This window comes from Coptis chinensis, chromosome 5 (assembly GCF_015680905.1).
Source record: "Coptis chinensis isolate HL-2020 chromosome 5, ASM1568090v1, whole genome shotgun sequence".
Taxonomy (NCBI): Eukaryota; Viridiplantae; Streptophyta; class Magnoliopsida; order Ranunculales; family Ranunculaceae; genus Coptis; species Coptis chinensis.
The window spans coordinates 87,959,910-87,974,960 of record NC_141460.1 but is presented as its reverse complement, the minus strand read 5'-3'; the positions used below and the strand labels follow the sequence as shown (position 1 = coordinate 87,974,960).

Below are 15,051 nucleotides of genomic sequence, written 5' to 3'. Positions count from 1 at the left end.
GTTAAAGCCGCCGATTAACGCCATTGATGCTTTGGTTCAAACTCGTTTCCGAATTTGTTGTTGCCGATAACTATCCACCGAAAGCGCCTGAACGTAGCATTTTCCTCCCCGAGCAAGGAAATGCTCTCATTCGCTACTCCTAACCGGTGAGCAAGGTTTTGAACTTGAGCTTCTATGCTAACCATGCTTCGTGGGTCGGAGAATTAGAGATGATCTCAAGTGGTTCTCCAAGAATCGAAACCACGACGGGCCAATGTAAAGGGCGTTTTGGTTTTCTCCTAATTACTACTAGGATGAACGGAAGAAGGGTTAGGATTTTTGATGTGACCGAGGTCGTGTTGGAGCTTAACCGCCACGATGATCTCTCTCTCGCTTTTTCCTTTTTCCGGGGAGAGAAGAATCAGTCCGGACGTAGTTCCAAGAGAGGTGGTATTTATAGAGTTTTGAGAGAGGAGATCCTTCCGACACGTGTATTCTTTTGTACAAAATGTAGGGTGGAGATCGCTGGATGAGTGTTGGGTTGGATCCGTTATGATTGGGGGTAGATGCGGTAGTCCCTATTTCCCGGTGTTGAGATTACCACTAAGATATTGGCAATCATTACCCAGGGTGGGATGTGTTTCTATCCAAGCGCTCTATATCCGGATGAAGTGTTTCAGATCGAGATGTCTTCGTTCGCACCACCTACTCGAGCTACTCGCAGGTCGGTCTTGGAGGTCGCCTTGGATTAATCTATGAGTGCCTGCTAGAGGCGCTGTTCTCAGGTCTGTCTTGGAGGTCGATATCTTCAGTTCGCTTATGCTCCACGCGAGTGCGATGCCCTATGAGGATATCGCTCCCCTACAATTAGAGGTGGGGACCCCAATCAAGACTTGATTTTAACCAGTCAATTGGCAAGACGTGAGCGTCAAAACAAGCCCATATAGACGAAGACTTTTGTTTTTCTCTTGATTGACTTGGAGAAGAGGTTGACGTCTTGACTCTTGACACAAAATATATTGAGTCACCAAGACTCAAGCGCGTCTGGAAACAGGTTAATATGTGGCTCCATTTGCGCTAAGAGTCTCAACTCTAAAGTGTGCCTAGAAATCAACTGGCTCCAATAATCCACTCTGACTATTCAGCAGCCAAGATATTTAAATTCTTCAATATCTTCTTGTGGAAGTACTTTTAAGTCTCATATCACCCATTCTACTCGACTACTTCTGGCATACGGCAGTCATGGCCATGCCTTCACCAGGGACATTCTTTCATCTGGCTTTCTTCAGACAATCATACCGGTTGTTTTGTGTATGCATGATCTTGATAAAATCAATGAAGGAAGGCTCAGCACAAGTCACACCTTCATCTAGAAACGCGGCGGATCGTTTTGCATTACTAGCCTTCAAGTCCCAAGTAGTCGATCCGTTGGGAGCTTTAGTTTCCTGGAATGACTCATTTCACCACTGTGATTGGAAAGGAATAACGTGCAGCCGTCAAGACCGTGATAGAGTTGCCAGTTTGGACCTGCAATCTCAAAAACTTGAAGGTACTCTGTCTCCTTATATAGGAAACCTCACCTTCCTTACAACACTCACTCTTACTCAGAACAACTTCCGTGGTGAAATCCCGCAAGAGATTGGTCGCTTGTCACGTCTACAACAACTCTCCCTCAGTAACAATTCCTTCAACGGTAAAATCCCAGTAAATCTCACTCAATGTTCCGACTTAAGATTCCTGAATCTCATTGACAATAAGTTATCTGGGAACGTTTCTGCTGAGCTTGGATCTCTATCAAAACTGGAAGGATTGGGTCTTGCCTTGAATGACTTAAGTGGATACATCCCACCATCCCTTGGGAACATATCAACTCTTGCACGTCTTTCACTTGCGAGAAACAATTTGTTGGGAAGCATTCCAGACGACCTATGCCGCAGTACGAACTTAAGCTTGTTTCAAGTTGCTGGCAATGGTTTCACAGGTAAGGTCCCTTCTTGCCTTTACAACCTCTCAAACTTGGTTATTTTCTCAGTTGTTGACAACCAACTAGAGGGAAGCCTTCCTCCAAATATTGGCCTTACTCTTCCTAGTATCAAGCAGATATACTGGGGAATAAACAATTTCATTGGCCTTATTCCAGTTTCATTATCCAATGCTACAACACTGGAAGATATTGCACTCTACCAAAATGGTTTCACTGGTCCAGTTCCATCGGATTTAGGAAAACTGAAAAGTCTTCGCACCCTATTTTTGCAAGAAAATCAACTAGGAAGCGAAGGGGGCAACGATTTGGAATTCGTAACTTCTCTAACCAATTGTAGCAATTTAGAAAAGGTACAATTTGACAAAAATTTGCTCAGAGGTCCATTACCAGAATCAATGTCTAATTTGTCCAGAAACCTCACCTATTTTGATGCAGGAGATAATCAAATATATGGTAGTATTCCAGTAGGAATTGAAAACTTACTGAACATAGAAAGACTCTATCTGTTTGGCAACAATCTTACCGGCACCATCCCTGCAGTTATAGGAAAGCTCGGCAAACTACAAAAGATATATCTACAAGGGAACAAGTTTTCAGGCCAAATTCCAGCTTCTCTTGGTAATTTGAGTAAATTAACAGAACTCCAATTAGGTGATAACAATTTCAGTGGAAGCATACTACCTTCTCTTGCAAACTGTCAAAACTTATTACTCCTCAATCTTTCTCATAATAACCTAAACGGTATGATACCCAAAGAAGTTATTGGTCTATCCTCCCTTAAAGTTTCCTTAAATCTGGATCAAAATTCCCTTACTGGTTCTCTGCCGTCAGAAGTAGGTAACCTGACCGATCTTGTAATGCTGACAGTTTCTGGAAACAGATTGTCCGGTGACATTCCAGAATCACTGGGTAATTGTTTGACCTTGACTAACCTTTACATGGATAATAATTTCTTTCAAGGAAGAATTCCGAAGTCATTAAGCTCTTTAAGAGGCCTTGAATATTTTGATCTTTCTCGTAACAATTTGTCAGGGGAGATTCCTGAATATTTAAAAGGATTCCCTCTCCTCAAGCTGAATTTATCATTTAACCGGTTTGAAGGTCAGGTTCCACTCGACGGGGTTTTTGGAAATACAAGTTTGTTTTCACTTGGAGGAAATAAAAACTTGTGTGGAGGTATCGCTGATTTGAATCTGCCACCATGCACCCAAAACACAAAGAAGAAGTCTTTTCCTATCAAAGTGGCTGTCCCTGTGATTGTTGGGAGTGTATGTTTTCTCTTGTTATTGTGTTTTGTCCTTCTTTGTTACAGAAGAAAAATGCCCCAAAAGCAGAAATCTCCATCAACATTACCCAGTGAACAGCCTAAGAGGCTCACTTATGCAGAGCTCCTTAGAGCGACGAATGGATTCTCTCCTGAGAATTTGATTGGTGTTGGGAATTATGGTTCGGTGTTTAAAGGATGTCTAGAAGAATTCGACAAAGTGGTTGCAGTGAAGGTCCTCAATCTTCCACAGAAAGGAGCTTCAGCAAGTTTCCTGACTGAATGCAATGCCATGAGAAAGCTGTATCATCGAAATCTTCTTAGGATCATAACATCTTGCTCAAGTATGGATTTTCAAGGAAATGACTTCAAAGCTCTTGTTTTCGAGTATATGCCTAATAAGAGTTTGGAAGAGTTGCTACATCCAAGAGCTGATAGAAAACAACTTGAGTTGAGAAATTTAAACTTCATTCAGTGTCTAACTATAGCCATAGATGTTGCTTCTGCACTTGAATATCTTCATCATTATTTCCAACTCACAATTGTTCATTGTGATCTAAAGCCAAGCAATGTTCTCCTCAATGATGACATGACTGCTCGTGTAGCTGACTTCGGAATAGCAAAGATTTATTCGGCCACTTTGTATGGTTCTGCTCAAAATCTAGCAAGCACGGTTGTACTCAAAGGATCAGTTGGTTATGTTGCGCCAGGTAAATGGGAACTTTTTACCGATTTAAAAGTCTTGCACTATCTTTTGTGGTAGCAGAACTTGTTTTCCTCTCGCAAGCTCATAACGTTAATGATGATCACAAAAATAAATACGTATTTATCGAAACTTGATTTCGTTATACTCACATTGATTGATGATTAACATGCAGAGTATGGTATGGGTGGCCCAGTGTCGACCCAAAAAGGAGTATGATGATCACAAAAATAAATACGTCTTTATCGAAACTTGATTTCGTTATACTCACATTGATTGATGATTAACATGCAGAGTATGGTATGGGTGGCCCAGTGTCGACCCAAGGAGATGTATACAGTTACGGAATACTGTTGCTAGAGATATTTACAAGGAGAAAACCAACAGACGACATATTTGTAGACGGACCTAGCCTGCATGAGTACGCCGAAATGGCTTTGCCTAATCAAGTTGTCGAAATTGTGGATCCAAATGTGCTTGTGGAAGAAAATGATAAATTACTTGACATTGCAGATGCGATTAGTGACAGACTCAAGGAGTGTTTAACTTCAACCATAAGACTCGGAGTCACATGTTCTGCTGAATTACCTGTAGAACGCATGAACATGAAAGAAGTCGTTAGGGAATTGCAGCGGATCCGGGATCATCATCAAGGTGTCGAGCCATTGAGTGACAAGTTGGCCTCAGTCAAGTTTACCTGACTCCGAATCTTGGTCAAATAGCTTTTCCGGTTATTATTCATGTTGATAGATCGATTTGCTGTAGTCATTGTTTGATGTCATCAAACAAATGAAGTAATAAGAGAAATCAACAGGCTGTTGGTCTAATATTAAAACGTTTATAATAGTGATCTGATAAGAAGCCAAATCAACTAATGAGTTGGCTCTAAGTTGAATTATGTTCTTGATGTACTTATTAGGTTACTTCACTCTTAGTTACTAGCCAATATACAGGCCAGTGGCCGGCTTGCTACAGTAATAGTTGATTTGCTCCAACATATATTTTTAGTTTGGGTACTTGAAGTGTCTATTTTTAGTTTAGTGTTCATCTTTACGGCCTTTTTATTGAACTATTGATTAATGAACTAAGGGTAAGAAATATAATTGGTTTAACTCGGAGTGAGCACAAATATAGGTCAGTGATGAAACATTTATTGATTAATGAACTAAGGGTAAGAAACATAAGGGTTTAACTCAGTTACTGATGAAACATTTTGCAGTTCAAAAAATTACATGAGTATTGCATAACTGTGACTCTTTGCCGCATTGGTTAGCATCCTCACTTACTGCTTTGGTGAGGTACGCTTTGCATCACCAGACATTTTTCAGTTGTCTTCGCCTAATCATCATCTAATGCTCTTTGCTTCAGTTGTCTTCATTTGTAGCATACATTCAATCATCCCTTTCCTCCCCCTTGAGTTACATTTCATATAATCGCTCAGTACTCTAAAATAGTAGTTTCCTTCAACAAAAATAAGTATAGCTGCAAGTTGAACAATAGACAAAACAACAGTTCTTCAATATAACCAAAACCAAGACTTTTATCATTATAGCTGAGGAATTATACCCATTATAAATATGTAAATAGGTGTTTATAAACTCCACTTCTGTAGCAAGCAACTTATGCTTCCTTTGTGCAAAGTGGCTTCTAGAAATAGGTATCAGTAGCAATAGCTTGAAATCCAATTTAATAACAGCTCCCTTCAGTAACTATTGCTCATGCCAATAAAATGGTATCCATAATTATGAAATTATGAAATTTTAGTTTAAGTAGCTATAGATCAAACATATGAACATTCTGTTCAATAAAAAACATAGTCAAAATGGAAGTATATTATCTACATAGTCAAACTAACCGTGGGTCCAAAATCGTGTCATAATCACGTATGCCTAGAGTTTATGTATGATACAATCAACATGACAATTTTCATGAAGATATTTTATACCTCATCCTATTTTCTGTCCTTTGTAACAAAAATTGAACTTAAAAGGATTAAGTTCAATTTAAACATAGTGATGTTCAAAAACATAATGAGTAAAAGACTCATTTTGGCTTAGTACAGTAGCATACCAATGTGCACAACTCAACAATCCAACCACCAAGCAAACCTCCGATACACTTTGTCCTTGTGTGCACTTACTACCTTGTGTTGATCGAGGTAGTCCTAGACATCTGCTAACATCAAAGAAACATACTCATTATTTCAATACATATTAAATTATACCTATAATAATGCACAACCTCCATTGGACCAGGTCAACTAAGTCAATTAGTTTCCATGTAAGACATTTAGGAACAACCAAATGACCAATAATGTAATGGAGGTGATAAAAAAAAATGTGATGATTATAGTAAATAAGACTATCAAGTACCTATATTTTGGTTTAGTAGGAATTGCGACTTTTAGCTGATGGGACAAAGTATTGTTTTCATCCCTTTTTTACCATCAGTAGAATTGGCTGATATTGAAGGAGATGCAACCAACTAGTGCCACATCAGAGGAACTTGGTGAAAGGTCTAAAATGCAACAATTAAACGATAATATAAATATTAAGAAGATCATATCACCACTACTTTGATTTAATAGATTCTTCAACTGGGGCCACCTCGCTAAGGTATAAAAAACAACAATTAAACGATAATATAATAATTAAGAAATTCATATTAGTCTCCAAACATTTGCTAAGTCTGTAATACTTCATATCTAGACAGCATATAACGCATTTATATTTAATATCATAAAAAAAAAAAAAATGGTCCTCTCACCCTTTACGTAGGTATGTTTTAGCCATGGAAGCATCCAGCTCAATTGCTCTTTTTTCATCAGAAATTGTCTCTGTTCACAATTACACATGGGTTATCAATTTAGCATCCTACCATTCCATAAGGAAAAATAAAAGGGAAATACTTCTAAGCAATAAAACCCAATCAATAAGTAGAATCCAATCAAGAGCAAAATGACTAATAAAAGCCAATCAAAACTACAAAATAAAATGACTAATGAGAAATTTTAAACTCAAAATCAAGTAATAACGAATTTTATATATACGATTAAGAAAAAAGAAAAAATTACTCGCCTCGACAAAAAAAGGTAATAATAAAATAAACCGAGTACCATACTCATCTATAAGATTCATTCGGTAAGATCTGATTAATTAGTGACAACACTCAATCACTCATTAGACATCCATTATCAAAGAATCTGCTATAGTTAGGTAAAATTGGAGAAAAATGATTGTTTGTAAAAAAAAACAATCCTATCATATCCAAACTCCACTACCAATGGGAAATTTGTAAACTCAAATAAACTTACATGCACCAAAATACCCCAAAGTAGCATACCTCGAGTGTATCCACTCCTGAGACAGTAACACCTAAGAGCGAAGGCTTTTAAAGGAGGATATCCAACAAATAGAAGTGATGAAGTTAGTTATTATGTGGCAATGTCATATCAACATAGACCAAAAACAAATCCATTCGAACCACTTCCATGACAAATTAAAGGCAATTCTTGGACAACTTTAAGAATTTGTTAAGACTTAGTACCAAGACCAAAAAACCAATACATTAAAATAACAAAAACGATGAAAGCCAAGTAATGTAAAACTCCTCTTCTCATAAAAAATTGGATAGTACAACCGATTATACATGTGCACAACGTCAACACATTAATAGTCCTTTCATTATTTGAACTCATACCTTTCATATCTACCTAATAGCACTGCGCGTCATTGTCAAAAAATCATCCCAACTGATTTTCCGCAATTCTTGCTTTTCTTCCTCAGAGAGCTGAAAGTTGGGTTCTCTTCCACACATAAAAACTGCCCTGCACAGTTACATAGATAACGTTGTGCTTAATATACACCCGCAATGAGCTGCTCAAATTACTCGTTATTACACATTTACACCTTATCCTTGAGTTATGGATCAGAGACATGCTTTTGAGTGTTTAGATGTTTTGAAGTTCATTATTTGCTGTATGCCTATACCCTCTACTAACTTAAGGAACCCTTTTTACTAACTTAAGAAGGCTCCCATGCCTTCATAGCATGGGATATTAGTTTGTTCAGATCACAAGTGTACTTTTAATTTATTTGTTTTTCTGGTTACCTTGTTGTGTAAGATCCCTTAATCAAACTACATGAACAACCGAATATGAATACAATTTACCCATAGCAGGACCTAACAATATGCTACCCGTATACAAAGGATGGAAGAATCTGAAATACCTGTCATACAGATGGGCTGCTTCTGCCGGTTTCATGTAGACCTAACAATATGGCATGTCCTCTGTCAGCCCACAATCATCTATTTTACACAATGTCCAGTCGTCATTGATAGTTTCAATACAGCATCCGAGGAGGATGACTAATGCCGTCATCTTAGCCTACCATTTCAGAAGCCCTCAGACATGAAGGTCGTTTATTTGATGCACCACAGCACCACTTTTTTTTTTTTTTTTTGAAATATTATACTCATAATTTGAGCACATTGATAGGAAATCCAATTCAGATTTTATATTCAATAAACAAATTCAAGTATACACACCTCTCATGATGCAAGGTTCTTGGTTTTCAATTCGTTTCCTTCTGTGATGCTTTCTTCGTTTGATTTCTTGCCCTGCAAATTGCAATATCAGATGTTATATTAGAACCATAGAAGAAAAGAAGATTCTGATATCAAATGTTCCAATTAAGCTTTATCGATGCATCGAAAGTTAAGAACCAATATCCTTATAGAACCGTGAAATAAAACCCAACTCGTGGCTTTTGGCATTTGGGTGTTTTATTTTGTTTGGTTAATAGCAGAAGTTGAAGGTGTTTTGGGTTTTTAGGATTCCTAATTGTAATTGAAGTTGAACTTTTTTTTTAGATTCAAATTTTGTGTTTGAATGATTCGCAGTGATCGCGAATTGGTTTAAAGATGGAGCGTGTAATTGTTTTGTTCTTATTATATGTATCTCGAGAACATCTGTCCAATCTCCATCAAATCCAACGTCCCATGTATTTTGTAGTAGGGACCGACTCGCAAATAATCAAAATATTAGCCTAATTTTTAATTAACTTTGTGTACCCACTTAAAAATTGTGATGACGTGGCCTCCTGAAATAGCAGATGAGCATTTTCGCCCACTGTACAATAATGGTTTTAGATAACTGTCTATGAAGACGTTGGTCAAAGCAAAAATAAGACTGCATACAGGGGTGTTAGAAGCCTGTGAAATGTTGTAGGACGCTGGATGACTCGAAGTTTTGTTTGTTGCGTCCATAGCGTCGTTGCTTTTGTCAAGGGACTGAATGACATATTTCTCCTCCTATCTGAAGTTCATTGTCATACCCACACAGTAAGCTCATTTTAGCAACCTGCAAAATCAGAGGAAAGAACCCAAGCAATATACTTTATGACTGGAAATATAGTGAGAGATCGATTATTTCTAGTAGCTAGCTAAGACTGGCTTACATGCCATCGCTCGGCAAGAAAAGCACCTAATTTGATAACTTAAGCACCTGCAAACAATATGTTGACTTTTGTGAAGGTGAGCACCCCCAAAATGCATGCACAGCTTGGACCATAAAGAAGGACGAAGCAATGACTTCCAGGAAATTACACCAAATAATCCTTGTATATATTGCTCAAGCCAACAACCACTCTTCATTGGCATGGCTTCCTATTAAAAGCTTCTAACATTCAGATGAAGGTAGCAAACCTACAGTAGGGTTAAAACCCTTCACACTCCTAAAAGGCTAAAATGCAAAAATATGCACAAGTTAATATGATGGATATCTTATTTATATCAATCGATATATTCATGAGCCAGAATTTTTAACCATTTATTCCAGTGGTTTTTAACTACAGGCAAGACCAAAATCCACTAACACTCAAGGAAATACGAATTGATATTTGTTGTGTATCTCAAAGATCTAAGATGGCATAACTTTGAAATGGAATCAATCAACTCAAAATAAATTACTAAAGTTCTACAAGGCACAAGCTCACTAGATTTAATGAGAATCTAAAAGTTCCAAACAAGGATCAATATGCAAGACCTATAACCAAGGGTTTATCCAATGATCCTCATAAGCGGCGAAATAGCAATTCCTGAATGTTAACGAGCAGCTCAAAGCTATGCACTGAAAAGTGCAGGCCCTGGCTAAGGTGTGGCGGGTGAGCTTAGGCAACACTAGGCAGCATTAAGCAATGGCCTTAAACTCAAAGTCAAATGTAGTAGGCGAGATTTACTCATTTACTAGAAAAAGGACAACTTGGTCTTAAGTTTAACAACAAAAGAGGATGTATATGATACTATGATGTCTACAGCTAAATAAGAAAGAGGATATAACAAAATTCAATACATTTAACATCTAGTCAAACTCAACACTGCGGCAATTTTGCACTGTAGTCTCAGTGTCAGTTCTAGAGGAAATCAGAACGAAATTACCTGTTTCAGATTGCATGATGACAACAACCTCTGCTGACTAAAACCTAAAATTTGCAAATTCTAATTTGTAACAGAATTGACCTGGCAAGGATTTTAAAGATGTTATATTGAAAATAAAATATAAACAAATTTTATATAATCCACTAATGATGATGAAAAACAAGATCACCTGGCAAAGATCTCTTCCACCTGCGCTGCGGCTGTGCATTAGCTATTAACGAAACAACTGAAAATCTGGTAAAGGTGACCACTTGAGCAGAAGAATATGCAATAAAGATTATACAGCTAAAAACAACAAAGAAAAGTGCTCAGCACATATGAAATCGTTGAATTTGATGCAGAACTGCTCAATGCAATCATACAATCATACCTCTAGGACTTCCTAACTCAATGTTGGGCCTCCTCAAATGAGAACCTGCATACTGAAGTTTGTATATCATGACAACTTGAAATTGTCTCATAATCCTACCTGAACCCTTCTTAGATGGACATGCATCACAAAATCGATTTGATTTGTGAAGTCATGTCCCTGTATATCATTCTCCGAGGCCTGAAGAGATTTCCTAAATTCTGAAATTCTGAAATTCTGAATTTGTTTTGGTCCATGTCCCTCAAATTTCTCAATCTCTTGGAAAATGATATACAGTTAGACAATCAGACAAGTTTTATGCATCATACAAGAGTTCAATCCGATGGTTACACCATATCCCTACCACAATAAGAATTGACACAAATGCTTCTATGAGTACTGGACTTTAACAGTACAACTGTTTCCCTTATTTATCATCTCTTCACAATCAAGGAGACCCACATTAACCCACAACAAGACTGAAGCTTCGAAACTTTTGTTTTGTGTTTCTTCGCATACTAGGTCATCACAAAAGGAAGCTCAAGAAACACAAAGAAGAAATAAAAATATGAGAAGATATAAAATAGGCGAGAGAATAGCAATACATCAAAGAGGACATGTTGGATCACGTGGTGTGGATGTTCAAATGCTGCAGAAGGATAAGTACAAGATCTGATGAAATGACCACAATTACAAAGTCTTAGTGGCAATAGAAACAAGGTATGATGGACCAGAAGGATAATCCATTGATTTCTATTCCTTTTTTTGGTCCTTATGGCCTTCTCCAGAGCCTATCCCTTCTCCACCCCCATTGTTTGACAATCATTCCTCAAAAGCCAATAAACCATAGGGAAGACAACAAGTCACTTGCTCATATGAAAATGCAAAACACCAAGAAAATAGGTGAAAAACAAATCAAAGATCGGCAACAAAGATAGAAGGTTTATATGAAACAAAATATGAGACAAGAAAGTAAATAAATTAATAAAATAAACAATATTAAAACAAATCAAGTTTGTTAAAGGCTAATAAAAAATATTAAAGGGGTCATGCTAGATAATGCGGTTTAGAAGTTCAAATGACGTTGAAGTAGAGGGTAACCTCCTGTGGGCAACAAGGGCAGTCCATAACTCCAAGATCGGTGTAAAGGGCAACAAATGTGATGAGGTCCAACGAAGTAGTCGCAAATACAACGTATGAGGGATCACAAGAATGATCCACTTGGTTGCATTACTCTTTCGGTCTATTTGCACTTCCGAGTTTCAACACCTTTCCCTTCTTCAACATTGTTTACAATAACCTCCTACCCACACCATAGGCACAATCAGTGGATTGGGCCATTTCACAAGTCTTTATCCACCGTTACTCAAAAAGAACATTTGCCACCTTAAATTACAAATGAAGAAATTACAAAAAGCACTAGGGCATGACCCTCCCGTGCGTGAGCGGTGGTGGGCCTACCCAGAAAGACCTCATCCAGTGTTCCCAAGAGGACATTTACCACCATAATTAAGCAGATTAAAAAAGTTACAAGAGCCAAAATAAAAATAAAAAAGGACGAAAGTTACTAAAAATAAAAGTATATAAACACAATTACGTTTGATTAAAAAAGAAAAACCAGGGAAAAGAAAACCAAAGTGGTGAACTTACAACACTCAATAAAACATATGAAAACTCGAAAAATCAAATATTGGGAAATCAAATCAAGTTTTCATTATTTTTTCAACCTACTAAATGCTCCGCTTAACCCACACATACCTGTGTGGCTGTCTATGAGATTAAAATCGAGACTAGAGGGATTGTGGGAACAATCTCCAGAGATCTTGCCAATTGGCGGAGCCACGCTTACGAAATAAAATAAAAGTAAGCCTGTAAAACTCAAAAGACAAGCAAATAATCACAAGAAATATGAGTTCGGTATAGTAAAGATGCAAATATCAACAAAAACATGTTAAACAAGTTCTAATAGGATGTTAAATTGGTAACTAGTCCAGGAAGCTTGCTATCGCATTGTATCCATACTATCATAGTCAGACAATCACTGTTTTCGAGCTAATTGTCTTGCCCAAATGCTCAAACTAGGACAACTACAGAAACATAAATAAAAATATACATAAATATTAGGAGGGGCGACGGGGAGCTTCTCAAAAGTAGGAAGAATGAAGTTTAAAGTATCTGTGCTTTGTTACCATTGCAAATTTGTACAAGTTTCCAGATATCATTTGAACTAAAACTGGGGATGATTCAAGGACATGGAAGAAAGGTGTTTCCACTTTCCACCACTGAATGCCAACTAAAAAGGGTTCCCATTCAGTAAAAAAACATCGCCTTCCATTTCAGGAACAGCCAAAAAAAAATCTGATACAAAAAGTGCATAAACATAAGGAGAGGGAAAAACATTTTCACAAAATTAGAAAAATAAAGTTGAAACAATATGAACTTGTTCAACTTGCAAATTTGTAGAATTTAAACAAAATCAGGGATGTGTCAAGGACAGTAAAGGTGATCCCACTTTCCACCACCGCACTGCGACCAAAAGTGGCCCAAACCAAGTCAATTCTTTGATTCCATTTCCAAACTCTGCAAAGGGTTTTTCTGATTTTGCATCCATACAGAAAGATAATTAAAATTAATTATGCCAAACATTAGGCAGCAAAAAAACATTAAACAAAACTTTTTATATAGAAAAATAAAAGTAAGAATCATTGAAACGTAGAGTCGTAACCTAAGTAACTAAAAGTACTGAAAGCGTCATAAAAGACCAGTAAAACCAGAATAAGTACGAGCAATCAAGCATCTAGAAAAAATTTTGTTTTTCAAAATTCTAGGTATGTTTAACAGCAGAAATATTTGCATAGGTAACTCTCCTTTCTAGCTGGAGAATTTTCCTGAAACAAGAAACTTCCTTTAAATCCTGCCATGTGCCTCCCTCTTTTCAAGTCTTCCTCCCACAACTTTTTTGTGATAATCTTGAGAATGGGAGATTATATTTACAAAAGTTTCCTTTGACATGAAAATTTCAAATACAAAGTGATACATAACCATGCAATCAAATACATGCTTTATTTATATCTGTAATAATCGGAAAAGCAATTTGGAAAAAAACAAGTGATATTTGATTACAATTTTTGTTTTTGGAAAAAATGGCACTGAAATCTGAAGAAAATAAAACAAAATGGAGTTGATAAAAACAAAAACATTAGTCCAAAACGGAAAAATGTAAACTTGTGCAAAATTTGTAAACTTTTCAAGGTATAATTTAAACTAAAAACAGGGTCATATCAAGAACATGGGGGGATTTCCACCACTGAATTCCAGCCAACAAGGGTCCAAATCATTGGAATGTTGTTTCCGGTTTGCATCAGTCTAACTACAACTTTGGCGATGGAATCTATGTCCGAAAAATCCCCTGTTCTAGTTCAAATTCTACCCATAATTTTTTTGCAAATATGAAAGTAACCAAGCACACAAGTTTTAAAAGTGAGTTACATTGGGGAAAACATAGTTACACATGCTTAATTCCAAAACAAATAACAGCATGTTGACAAAACCATGTTTTTTTTTTTTTAAATAATTGTTCTATGGAAAAAAAAAAAAAAAATTATTGGTAAGTCTCACTTAGTATAAAATTGTCATGACATATGAAAACCCTCTTTGAATACTGGGTAGATTATTTATGTAACTCTCAAATACTGGGTAGATGAAAGTTCAAATATACTCTTGATGCGAAATAAAAAACGGATCGGATAGATGAAATGTCAAATATACCCCTAATATGAAATAATTAACGGCTCGGTCCAAACGAAACGACCTGGTGTATTTAGTATCATACATTAACATTAAATGTTCATAGTCTTTTGGGTATGAACAACATTCGATGTTCATAGTCTTTTGGGTATGAACATTCGATGTTCACAGTCCTTGGGTATGAACATTCAATGTTCATACATCAATATATTGTATAAAGTACATTCACTTATTTGGATATGAACAATCATTGTTCATACACTAGCAGAATGTATGAACACTCATTGTTCATAGTAAAATGACAGAAATGATAAAATTGAAAAATATTTATTTTAAATCTGGGCCATTTGTCCTTGAGGGTTATTTTCACGAAAGGGTATAACTGTCATTTAAAAAACGTAAAATGGCCGGGCAAACTTATTTTTTCCTTGAGGGTTACTAAATTTGAAATCGTAAGTTCGTGAGTTACTAATTGTTAGAATTTGTCTTTGTGAGTTACTCATCAAAAACCGTGTCCTCTAGACTTCATTTTCTCCAAAATTGGGTGTTAGGCCCAATTTCTTAATACAAACATCAAGTGTACAATG

The 15,051-nt window shown here is 36.7% G+C and overlaps 1 protein-coding gene and 1 long non-coding RNA gene across 26 annotated transcripts; one reads left to right on the top strand and one right to left on the bottom strand.

Moving 5' to 3' along the window:
- The first annotated feature begins 1,061 nt into the window (after positions 1–1,061).
- On the top strand, positions 1,062–4,946 carry LOC147499773 (receptor kinase-like protein Xa21). 2 transcript variants are annotated; one of them, XM_086561550.1, is made up of 3 exons: positions 1,807–1,960; positions 2,080–3,937; positions 4,225–4,946. In XM_086561550.1, exons 1-3 carry the CDS (start codon positions 1,949–1,951, stop codon positions 4,629–4,631), a joined length of 2,277 nt encoding a protein of 758 aa, XP_086417676.1. In that variant the 5' UTR covers positions 1,807–1,948; the 3' UTR covers positions 4,632–4,946. The 2 variants fall into 2 exon arrangements, with proteins under 2 accessions (XP_086417675.1, XP_086417676.1); XM_086561549.1 differs by having other exon boundaries at positions 1,062–3,937.
- Positions 4,947–5,063: 117 nt separating this feature from the next.
- On the bottom strand, positions 5,064–14,249 carry LOC147499772 (uncharacterized). Of its 24 annotated transcripts, none has more exons than XR_015196075.1 (10): positions 10,538–14,215; positions 9,977–10,449; positions 9,390–9,436; positions 9,130–9,292; positions 8,479–8,550; positions 8,160–8,238; positions 7,630–7,756; positions 6,697–6,766; positions 6,001–6,102; positions 5,064–5,342 (listed from the first exon to the last, which is right to left on the bottom strand). It is a non-coding gene; the product is annotated as an uncharacterized LOC147499772 (long non-coding RNA). The 24 variants fall into 24 exon arrangements; XR_015196073.1 differs by having other exon boundaries at positions 10,369–10,449; XR_015196087.1 differs by having other exon boundaries at positions 5,064–5,412; positions 8,160–8,317; positions 10,369–10,449; positions 10,538–14,211.
- Positions 14,250–15,051: the final 802 nt, after the last annotated feature.